Source organism: Sinocyclocheilus grahami, unplaced genomic scaffold (assembly GCF_001515645.1).
Source record: "Sinocyclocheilus grahami isolate Dianchi unplaced genomic scaffold, SAMN03320097.WGS_v1.1 scaffold51.1, whole genome shotgun sequence".
In the NCBI taxonomy this organism is placed as follows: Eukaryota; Metazoa; Chordata; class Actinopteri; order Cypriniformes; family Cyprinidae; genus Sinocyclocheilus; species Sinocyclocheilus grahami.
In genome coordinates, this window is record NW_015505230.1 from 1,732,644 (window position 1) to 1,745,449 (window position 12,806).

Below are 12,806 nucleotides of genomic sequence, written 5' to 3' on the forward strand. Positions count from 1 at the left end.
AGTATCTATCAATACCATATGCATTATACAAATAAGAATGTTGTGTGTTTGGGGGGGGGCTATATTAAAATCAATTGTTATAAAAATTAAAACAACATCACAAAGAAACATTTAATTTGTCTTAATATATATATATTTAAAGGTGTGTATAGTATACATATAATTAATATAAAAATGTATAATTATATATATTCTATTTATATTATATATTTAAATATGATATATATTTAATATACGTGTTTAATATAAATATATTAAAAATAGCCATTGTTTTCTTTAAGTATAATATAGAAAATGGTTGTTTAAATGTTGTACTGTGATGTCATAATGGAGAGAATGGCATCTGTTTTTGCTGTTTCTGTGTCTGAGATGTTTCTAAGATACGGCACGTTCTACCATTTAGTTTGACACTGTTGTCATTGTCAGATGGACAATCCCCCCTCAACACTGTTCAAAGGAACATATTGTCTCAGTGAAATAGGTAACAGATTTCATCTAAACTAAACAAGGAACCCACGCCTTGGGGGAAGTCTAATATTTCCACTCACACTCACACACACCCACAGACACACACACACCCACAGACACACACACACAGACACACACACAGAGATTGACTTCTGCTGGGCGCCTCCTACATAGGTTTACTTTAGTTCAGAGCTCAAAGGGTTAACGTGCTTACATACACACACGCGTATGTATTCTCCAGGCTAGTACACTGTGTGTGTGTGTGTGTGTGTGTGTGGATCCCTCAGCAGAGGCGGTAGTAGCTAGTGCAGATTTGACGCGCGCTCTTCAGTAACGTTACAGCAGCACAGGAAGGAATGGTTACTGTACTTCATTCAGACAGAAGCTCGCGGCAGCAATCAAAGCAGGATGCATTTCACATAAGCGATGCCATTACTGCTCCAGCTGCCGGCGAATATGATATGATGGCGATGTCCTCTGGGGGACAGACTGTGGTCCATTAGTGCGGCTGGATGTCTCGTTAGTGCGCCAGATGTCCAAAAGGACCACTCTCCGAAAGCCCGCACCCGCACACGGAGAGAGTGAAGATCAAGATGAACCTTTTACTCGTTTCTGACCGTACAGACCAGGCACTCTGACCCTGGTCGCTGAGATCGGAGCGTTTTGATCATTATAAAACGATATTCCGGTTTATTTCTAAGTTATCTGGTGTGCTTTCCATCAGCCGGGTGTTTGCTGTTGATGTGTAGCGCGCATCGCTTTGCATGATCTTCTCTCTCTAGCCGAGGAGGGAGATGCAAACGGGGAGAAACTTCTGAACGCCAGCTGTAGACGTCTGTCACCACGTGGACGTGATCGGTGACGGGTTTTTAGACTGACAAGACGAGATGAGCGATGCCATGGATGACTCCGGTATTATCCGCCGGCGGAGGATGCAGGTGAGATGACTTTTTGTGTAAATCAACATCTCAGGAAAATGTTATGGGGTTTCAAATCAAATTCCCTAACTTTCTGTTACGAAACAGGAGGTTGATTTCATACATGTCCTCATATGAGGACACTGGGAGTAAAAGTATGTTTATTAGCATTTTGGGAGACATAACAAATGAATAGGGAAAGAAATTATGTTTCAATATTCTATGAAATATTATATATTATTATGAAAATCTTGTCAAATATTACTCCCATTATTACACTTCTTTTTTCATTACATGTTGCCCCAAAAACACATTAATATGCAAATTAGATTTAGTTTATAGATACATTGTATATAATGAGAAAACCTGTTTATGGCCATTTTACACACATTTTGCAGAAAGAAAAATGGTATATCAAATCATTCTGTTATAACATAGTTGAGAATCATCTTTATACAAAGTTTAGGGGGAAAAAATCCTGAAAACTAAAAATGTATTGGTGATTTAAAAAATCTTTTGTTTTTGCCTATGCATGTTCATTCATGTGTTTATTTTATTTTTTTAATTGAGTCCCGATGTCCTCTACCGAGGACATAGCATAACTTATGAATGAAATATCATTTTAACAATGTAAAGACATGAAAAAAAATCTTTTCTCGGGTCTTAAGAGATTAAAAAGCAAAAAGAATAACTCATTTGGCCCATATGAGTTATTCCTATATTTCAACGAGTAAAATGGAAGTGTGAATGTGAAGTGCACCAAAAAGGCCTGAATCTACTTTCAAGGCTAGGCACAGTGTGAATGCAGTTCTTTTTTTTACTTAGTTCACTTTTTAGTGCACTTAAAATCTGAGTTTGTTCTTCGTAAGTAACTCCTGAATGAAAACTCACTGAACTTTGATTAAAAATAAATAAATAAACTGGCTGGTATTAATCTAATGTGGCTTCTTATTAATCTAGTTTGCACAGTGCAGTTTATTAACACTTAAAAACTTTTCTTAACACTAATTCTTTGCCCAACAGAATGTAAATGTGAAGTGTTATCTAAACCAGATTAGATTTGTTTTCATTGTCAGTTACTCACTAGGTTCCAGCATACACACAGGAGTTCATATTTGCTTTGTGGTTTGGGAGTTATTGTTTTCATCTGGTTTTCATCTCCAGTTCTTGCCCAGAGCAACATTAAAAATTTTTTAAAAAACATAAAAGAGGTTTTGAGTTGCTGTATTATTGTTGGTACAGTGTGGCAACCATCTGCTGTTATATGAAGTCAAAACAAAATGTGTGCGTATTACTTTCACTTCCCCTCTTTCATTGCTGAAAATAAACAAGCCGTTTTCAAGCTCCAGCTGATCTGGGTTTCAGAGCGCTGCTGCACTCCACCCCAGACAGCTAGACATTTTGCTAAAAGGTTTCAGCTCTTTTACTGGAAAATTAGAGAATGTACTTTAGCCAAAAGTGCTGGTCATCAGTTTTAGCTGCTCATACTGACAGTATTTATAATCTGTAACTAAACTTCAGAGCGTAACATTGTGTATTTCATTAATACGCCAAACATTACAATATAGTCCAGTGAAAATGTCTTTACTCAGCATTGTGAAAATGAATGAATAATAAAATGAAATGAGTAATTTCAATGAGGAATAAAGCATTCCTTGATCCCTTTTGCGATAAAAGAGTTCATTGTATTATTAAAACACTGTACCTTTCAAAACTCAAAACTTCCTCCTCAGAGAAAAAAGGGCATTTATTGAAACTAAGCTGTAAAATGGCTTGTTTCTACATATTCTCCTGCAACTTTTGACATTTTAGTGTAATGAACACCTGTTTGGTGTTCAGAACCTGGCCTGTTCAGTCACAGTGTTATTGGCTGTGTGTAGCACCCGACACTCTGCAGATCTTTAAATATGAGTGGTGTGATTTCTTTTTCAAACAAGGTTTCTAATTATTTCAGATTATTTATTTAATTTTAATGCCTTTTTTATGAACGTCAGAGTCTAATTCTAAGTCTAATTCTCTTGAGTCTAAGAACGGGGCAGCTAAAACGATATTAAACTCGAGAGAAAACCTGCAGCTCGTGTTTAAATGCAGCAAAGTGCAGCATCTCATTTCACATGTAAAGAGGACATTTACATAGAAGTCTTAAATGTATGCAGTGTTCTATTCTAAATGTGGGAGGATGGAAATTATAAGGCAGAAATACTAAATTACTTTTAACCAACTGTTTTTGATAAAAAGAATACTAAAATCATAATTGGACCTCAGGGAAAAATAGTATATGGTAATAAATATGAAAATGTAAAAAGTCCTCTTTAGGCTTAATGAAAACATTAACGTAATTTCACTCCCATATTCAGGATGTATACCCCACAAGACACTTATCCAGGTTTGCAGCTCTGCTTTCAGCCTAAAAGCCGTCTGGATCTATGAGATGTGAAGTTGCAATGGCTTTCAGCCTGCGAAGCATCATGGGAGATTAAATGTAGACCACAAATTAGTGGTTGCTTTCAGGGATGCCAGAGAGTTTTGAGCAACTTAAGGCTTTGTTTTAGGGAGCACTTCTGAGAAACCTGTTTCACTTGGGAATTGACCCCTCGGGAATCCTGGGAAGGCAGCTTAACAATTGGATGCAGCTTTATTGTGTAATGGTACATCAAAGCTACATAAAACCCACAGTCAGGTAGAAAACGCTCGGATCGGTGTGTGTGTGTGTGTGTGTGTGTGTGTGTGTACATACAGGACACATAGATTTCACTAGCAACCACTTTGAGTCTTGTAAATGCTTACCGAGGCAGAGGCTTACCGAAACAGATACACACACCTCTTCGACACACATTCAAGTCCATACCATAAAGCTATCAGAGCTAGGGTTGCAAAAAGGTGGAAAATTTCCAGTAAATTTCGGAAACTTTCCAGGATTTTTTTTTTATATTCCAGGGATTTTTGGAAAGTTTCCGGAAATTTACCGGAAATTTTCCACCCCTTTGCAACCCTAATCAGAGCCCACTGCACTGGATGTTGAGGTGGACTTTAGGGAGGGTCTGATCTTTCTGGGACAAACAGAGTTTGCTCTTCAAGCCCCATTAGGAAGTTAATGGCAGCCTTATAGCGTACAGCCTTCGGAAATAAATATCATAGAGTGTAAGTATGTATATATAAAGTATAGGGCTGGGCAATAAAAAATTATCTTGATATTTTTCAGCCTTTTGATGATTTTCAATATCTCTCTCAATATAATGTGATGTTTATGTAAGTGCAAGAAATATAATATAGTAAAATCTAAATGATAAATGCATGTTTTCCACATTGTTTTGTCACTGAATGAAAAGTATATTTGTATTGTATTAATTTCTTTTATATGCATGAATGTAACAAAACAGTAAAAAACAGCAATACCTACATTTACACTACCCTTCAAAAGTCTGTTATCCTCACAAATGCATTTATTTGATCATAAAAATAGTAATATTGTGAAATTATTATTACATTTTAAAAACTAAATTTTCTATTTTAATGAATATTTAACATTTTTAGCAGCCATTACTCTAGTCTTTAGTGTTGCATGATCCTTCAGAAATCATTCTAACATGCTGCTCAAGAAACATTTATTATTATTATCAAGTTGTGCTGCTTAATATTTTTGTGGAAACAATGATTGTAACGGATGTTGAAAAACAGTAGATTATGACTGGTAGTGTATTTTTACTCAAATACAAAAATCTCACAAGCAGACTGGGCCTTTTTTTGAATCATGACTCAAATGAATTATTCTGTTAGAGTTTTCAATCAATTAATCAACAGTGTGAACTGATTCACTCAAATGAATCATACCAGTAATTATGTATCGTTACATTTATATTCTTCCATCACTACAAAACAGCATTAAGTTGACTTAAGGGATCCCATTGATGTAGCTATTTGGCTCTTATTTTAAAAACAAAGCATAAAATATGATCAGAAAGTGTCTCATTTTACCCGTTTTCACTATATATTTTTATATGTAGGTATGTGATATATGTTTTTGCATTATATTCTGGCTGCTAAAAGTTTGAAAAAGTAAGCGATTTAGTAAACGGGTGTATATTTGTGGAGTTATTTCAGGTGAATCTCTCTAGCTGTGTTTTGATTGACAGCCTAGTCTGGCAGTGTGGCGACTCTCTTATTACCCTCATTCCTCTTTTCCGTCCCTCGTTTTATCTCCAGTTGGAAGCACGGGGCTTTCTCTTTTCTGGGCGCAGAGCCCAGTCTGTTTCATTAGTCTCAGTTGTCGGCTGAATGTTATTCATCACCGGTCTGGAAGTTCACAGACTTAATGAGCCCGGTGTTTGTCAATATCATCTTTTGCCATTAGGTCAAGTGCATGCTATGGATATGTTATTTTCTGCATCTTATATTGATTCAGTTTGTAGCCACTCCATTGGACCTGAGAGAAACACAGCCTTGGAAAGGTGGATGCATCCCAATTGCATACTTATTTGGCTCAAGTGTGTACGTACAGCAGTGTTGGGAAGTTATCACATCATAAAATTGACTGGTTTTTGAAATCAGACATTGCATTAGTGTTAGCATCTGTTGCAGTTATGCTAGGTCATTTCAAATCACTGATCAATTGCTGTTCAGTACTGCAGCGGATAACCGGAAGATTACTGGTTTAAAGCTACTAGAGATTGGTGCTGTTTAAATGTGTAGAGTAACCGAGATTGAGTTCAAATATCAAATGTCCCTATAGTAGGGTGACCATACGTGCCATTTTCCCAGGACGCGTCCTGGCCAGGATTTCTATATTGCCTAAAATATCTAGGTTTTGGCTTTGTTTGCGTGTGCAGACCGATAGTGTGTGGTTTGCGTGTGCAGACCGATAGTGTGTGGTTTGCGTGTGCAGACCGAGTATAACATCAAAATACCTTGAGAGCATTTTGACTTGGTCTGCACACGCAAACAAAGCCAAAACCTAGATATTTTAATCAATATAGAAATCCTGGCCAGGATGCGTCCTGGGAAATGGCACATATGGTCACCCTACCTATAGCCTTTGCTAAAGATACTGAGACAGTGGGAGAAGACAGCCTTAGCGTAGATCCCTTTTCAACCCTGACCTTTGACCTAAACATCCAAAAAAGGTACAGAAAACAGTGTTCTAATGAATGAACAATTAAGATATACAGTGGGGGAAAAAAGTATTTAGTCAGCCACCAATTGTGCAAGTTCTCCCACTTAATCAGCACAGCAGAGAATCTCTTTGCTTTTTTTCATCACTGTTCCTAGAATAGAGTTCAAAGAGGAGAACGGAACTACATGAAAATGTAAATGAAGTGCAGCTGCAGAGAAAATAACAGCTTCTTTTTCCTGTTCTCTCACTCCCTGCAGAGACGAGCAGAAAGATGCAAAGAGAATGGCAAAACTTTAAGAGTTTGTCTAAGAGATAATGCCGCACACAGTCTTGAAATGGAAATCAGAGCCCAATTTGGGGTGGTTTTCATTATTTTAAGTCATGTACAGGGTCGGGATTCAGCGAAACTAACCCTGATTATTAATCCTCTGCTATTCCTCACTTGTGATCCTCAGCAGTAGTATTTTGAGGAGTTTTAATGCTAGACAATATCTTTAAATGCCTCTCATGGTAATAGACAACCTCTAAATTATCCACTTTTTTCCTATGTAAAAAATTTATTTTATAGGCAATAAACAATATAGGAAAAAATTTTGGCAGAATTTTTTTTTTTACTTTAAAAAAATAGAGCAAAGGTATTTAAAAATTCAGTGCATGAAAGGCAGATGGGTACCATCTGGTGGAAATAAAGAAAATCATATGTAATACAATGGTGTGAGATGCCTGTATAGAGGAGATATGAGCTATTATTTTAATTGGCAAGAGGACTTACTTTTCACCTGTGCAAAAGCATTAATTCTGTCAAAGCATCCTACAGTCAGAGACTGGAAACTTACTATACTGCCATTTCAATTACCCGTCACAAATTCTAACTCACCTGGAAAATAAAGACAGCTACGCCAGACTGCTTTTCATTGATTAAAGTTAGGCATTCAACACTATCATCCCCTCAAAACTCATAAACACGCTGCATAACCTGAGCCTCCTCACCAGTAGACCTCAACATGTCTACCTTGGAAAGCACTCCTCCAGCACCATCATAATGTACACAGGCACTCCTCAGGGCTGTGTACTCAGCCCTATGCTGTACAGTCTTTTCACGCATGACTGTGTTGCTACCCATCCTAACAACGTCATCATCAAATTCGCAGATGACACCACAGTCACTGGTCTTATTACAAACAATGATGAGACTGCATACCGGAAAGAAAAGTCTGAACTGGTCACATGGTGTGAGGCTAACAATCTCACACTGAACATCTGAAAGACCAAGGAGATGGTTGTGGACATGAGGAGGAGTGAGCGTGTCTATCAGTCTCTACTGATCAGAGATGCTGAGGTTGAGAGAGTTGGCAGCTATAAGTTCCTTGGTGTACACATCTGTGAGGACCTCAAGTGGACAGAGAACACTGTGAAATTAGTAAGGAAGGCCAAGCAAAGAATGTACTTCCTTAGGATACTAAGGAAGTTTGGCATGCCACCACAAATACTCCATAACTTCTACAGATGCACTTTGGAGAGTGTGCTAGCTTGCTGCACTGCTGTGTGGTTTGGCAACAGCACAACACATGACAGAAAGACTACAGAGGGTGATAAAGCTGGCCCGGAAAATCACAGGGACATATCTTCCCTCACTCCAGGACATCTACAATAAAAGGATCTGCAAATGGGCTTGCACCATCATCAAGGACACCACCCATCCATCCACAATTTCTTCACCCTCATTCACACCTCACCTTCTTTCATTACTTTCTTTTTTATGCTATTGTTATATATATATTTTGAATTCTTTCTGGTTTATACTTTACTGTATATTCTATATTTTTTATGTTATTTGTATTGTCCTATTAAGTTATGTTTGTTCCCATTCTACCTTGTCATTCTTGTGAGGAGTAAACAAAGTAAGAATTTCATTGTACTAGTACATATGACAATAAACTTCTTGAATCGTGAATCTATAATAAATCAGGCTAAAAGTCAGGTAGACTAGTATGGACCTAGGATGTCAAGAGGCAAGAATATCAGACTTAGAGGTGAGCTCTTTGAACTTGGGCCAGTAAGAAACCACCTAGCAACCACCTAGAACACTATAGCAACTGCATAGCAATGATGTGGCAACCACCCTCAACTCTAGCGCGTTTTGCACTGCCATCTCTCACATTTCCTTCAGAAGATGTCAAATCTTGTTAAAACGAAAATAGAGGCTGTTTTAAATAAGTGAGACATCCATCCACAGAGGGCTTTGAAGGGTTTAGTCTTTTTTCTCATGTAATGAATTGACCTGCTCTCTAATGCCTTTGCTTCCCCCCCATTGTCTCATTGGCCTCATTTGTCAGCTGCTGCATCCTTTCTATTCATCTTTCGATTTCCTCTGGCTCTTCACTCTATCTATCTATCTATCTATCTATCTATCTGTCTGTCTGTCTGTCTGTCTGTCTAGTTTTTCATCTAATATTTTTATTTTAATTATATTTCAGCTTTATTTCAATTAATGAAGACAGTTTTATTTTTAGTTAACAATAACACTGGGATAAATTTATACTAAATACATTCTGTCAGTTATTGGTTTTCATATCGTACTTGTTTGTTACTGCTTTTATATAAAAAAGATCATTATAACTACAATAATACAGTATAAGTATTATAAGAGTTATTATTATGAGACATAAAGGCTCATATCTTATTGGTCTTTTTTATGGTTATGAATTAAAAAATTAAAGTGTCTATAAAGTGTAGAACACACACACACATCGGCCACATACTATTTGTCCACTTAATCCTCCATTAGTTGCTCAGTGGCGCCAGTCATGCTGGCAGGGATGTCCTTGTCACACAGGATGTCATCAAAGTGAGTCACAGTGGGTGAAGTCATTTCCCCCCGACTGAAGCCCTTAGTGTACCATCACATGCACCAGCATGGCCTCTTTCCCGCTATCTAACATGCATGCTCTCGCTCGCTCTCTCCAGTGACCTTGTTTGTGTAATTGGCCAGTTTAATGTTTTGGGGATTGTTCTCCCCTAAGTGCTGTCCTCCCTCTAAGAGATCTGAAGAGCATTATGGGTCATAATGAATGTCAGCTGGCATAAGATTATTCCAGTTTGGTTTCATCAAGATATTTATGTCCTGAAGCAAACTGGTATTGAGCAGTTATTGATGGTATCATTTTACACTGGGTAATATAGTCACTCAGTCTATCATTTCTCTCTCTCTTTTCCAGAAGGATCTTCCCTTGCCCAGGAAGAGCAGTGGGTAAGTGTAGCAAATCCACTTTACCTGATTTAATTCTGCATTTGTTTGTCCAAATGTTGTCTGTGGACCTTTTTCGGGACTTAGTATAATGTGGTACTGAATAAAATCACTTTTCTCAAACCCAATCTAAAAACAAATAACCCCAGACTTGTCCATTTTTCTCTATGCCTGTCAACATTAAAATTACTTGATGTGGTGAATGAAAGTGACAGACTAAAGTTGGAAATCTGAGACTATTATGTAAGCAGAGGAAAAATGTGCACATTTTTTGATGGCATCACAGATGCAGGGTCAGATTAATATGCTGATGCTATGGTGAAGTAGGGCAATATTGTAGGAGTAATGCAGTAGCTTAAGAGCACACAAAGTTATCCACCTTTTTCTTTTCGTAAAAATGGGCCATTTGTAAATTCTATGGGTCTGGCTTCTGGTCTCATCTGCATCCAGCTAGTTTTAGCTGTACAAAACAGTTCATTTTGCTGCTTGATATTGAAAATTGGTGTGTCTTATCATATTATTTTAATGTATTATTTTATTTATGAACACACTGGTTTGTAGTGCAAACAGTTTTACCGTTTACTGCACGTTGTTATTCTCCTTGTTATTTACCTATAGCGGTTAATGATCCGGAAGTCTCACCCATAGGCTTACTTCCGCCTTGAAGAAAAAGGTAGATAATGTAATGCAGGAACACAGTAATACTTCAGTGCAGTAATGATATAGTTCAACAGTATGTGGTGGAGTAATGCAGGAATACTTTAGTGCAGCAATGCAGGAACACAACGATACATCATTGCAACATTCAGGAATGCAGCAATACACTAATGCAGTAATGCAGGATCGCAGTAATCCTTCAGTACAGCAATGCAGGAATGCAGCCATACACTAGTGCAGTAATGCAAGGTCAGTGATACAATAGTACAATGATGCAGGGACACAGTGATACACTAGTGCAGTGATGCAGGATACAATGATACACTAGTGCAGTGATGCATGGGCACAGCGATACATTATTGCAGCCACGCAGGAATACAATGATGCCCTAGTGTAGTGATGCAAGATACAGTGATACACTCGTGCAGCGATGCAGTGATACACTAGTGCAGCAATGCAGGGATGTGTTAATACACTAGTGCAGCGATGCAGGGATGCAGTGATACACTAGTGCAGTGATATAGGGATGCAGTGATGCACTAGTGCAGGGACGCAGCGATACACTAGTGCAGGGATGCAGTGATACACTAGTGCAGTGATGCAGGGATGGAGTGATATACTAGCGCAGCGTTGAAGGGATGCAGCTAAACACTAATGCAGTGATGCAGAGATGCAGTGATACACCACACCAGTGCATTGATGCAGGGATGCAGTGATACACTATTGCAGCCATGCAGGGATGCAGTGATACACTATTGCAGCCATGCAGGGATGCAGTGATACACTAATGCAGAGATGCAGGGATGCAGTGATACACTATTGCAGCCATGCAGGGATGCAGTGATACACTATTGCAGCCATGCAGGGATGCAGTGATACACTATTGCAGCCATGCAGGGATGCAGTGATACACTAATGCAGAGATGCAGGGATGCAGTGATACACTATTGCAGCCATGCAGGGATGCAGTGATACACTATTGCAGCCATGCAGGGATGCAGTGATACACTATTGCAGCCATGCAGGGATGCAGTGATACACTATTGCAGCCATGCAGGGATGCAGTGATACACTAATGCAGAGATGCAGGGATGCAGTGATACACTAGTGAAGCGATACAGGGATGCAATGATATACTAGTGCAGCGATACAGGGATGCAGTGATACACTAGTGCAGCGATGCAGTGATACACTAATGCAGTGAAGCAGTGATACACTAGTGCAGCGATGCAGTGATACACTAATGCAGTGAAGCAGTGATACACTAGTGCAGCGATGCAGTGATACACTAGTGCAGCGATACAGGGATGCAGTGATACACTAGTGCGGTGATGCAGGGATGCAGTGATACACTAGTGCGGTGATGCAGGGATGCAGTGATACACTAGTGCGGTGATGCAGGGATGCAGTGATACACTAGTGCAGCGATGCAGTGATACACTAATGCAGTGAAGCAGTGATACACTAGTGCAGCGATGCAGTGATACACTAGTGCAGCGATACAGGGATGCAGTGATACACTAGTGCGGTGATGCAGGGATGCAGTGATACACTAGTGCGGTGATGCAGGGATGCAGTGATACACTAGTGCGGTGATGCAGGGATGCAGTGATACACTAGTGCAGCGATGCAGTGATACACTAATGCAGTGAAGCAGTGATACACTAGTGCAGCGATGCAGTGATACACTAGTGCAGTGATACAGCGATACACTAGTGCAGCGATACAGGGATGCAGTGATACACTAGTGCGGTGATGCAGGGATGCAGTGATACACTAGTGCGGTGATGCAGGGATGCAGTGATACACTAGTGCAGCGATGCAGTGATACACTAATGCAGTGAAGCAGTGATACACTAGTGCAGCGATGCAGTGATACACTAGTGCAGTGATACAGCGATACACTAGTGCAGCGATACAGGGATGCAGTGATACACTAGTGCGGTGATGCAGGGATGCAGTGATACACTAGTGCGGTGATGCAGGGATGCAGTGATACACTAGTGCAGCGATGCAGTGATACACTAATGCAGTGAAGCAGTGATACACTAGTGCAGCGATGCAGTGATACACTAGTGCAGTGATACAGCGATACACTAGTGCAGCGATACAGGGATGCAGTGATACACTAGTGCGGTGATGCAGGGATGCAGTGATACACTAGTGCGGTGATGCAGGGATGCAGTGATACACTAGTGCAGCGATGCAGTGATACACTAATGCAGTGAAGCAGTGATACACTAGTGCAGCGATGCAGTGATACACTAGTGCAGTGATACAGCGATACACTAGTGCAGCGATACAGGGAGGCAGTGATACACTAATGCAGTGATGCAGTGATACACTAGTGCAGTGATACAGCGATACACTAGTGCAGCGATACAGGGATGCAGTGATACACTAGTGC

The 12,806-nt window shown here is 39.4% G+C and overlaps 1 protein-coding gene across 1 annotated transcript in view; it reads left to right on the plus strand.

Moving 5' to 3' along the window:
- Positions 1-818: 818 nt before the first annotated feature.
- The window catches only part of LOC107583192 (microtubule-associated serine/threonine-protein kinase 1-like), a 68,665-nt gene continuing 56,677 nt past the window's right edge, over positions 819-12,806 (plus strand). Inside the window, exons 1-2 of the mRNA XM_016269320.1 lie at positions 819-1,406; positions 9,714-9,745. Coding sequence (XP_016124806.1) covers positions 1,356-1,406; positions 9,714-9,745 — 83 coding nt within the window. The 5' untranslated portion in view covers positions 819-1,355. The remainder of the gene's footprint in view (positions 1,407-9,713; positions 9,746-12,806) is intronic.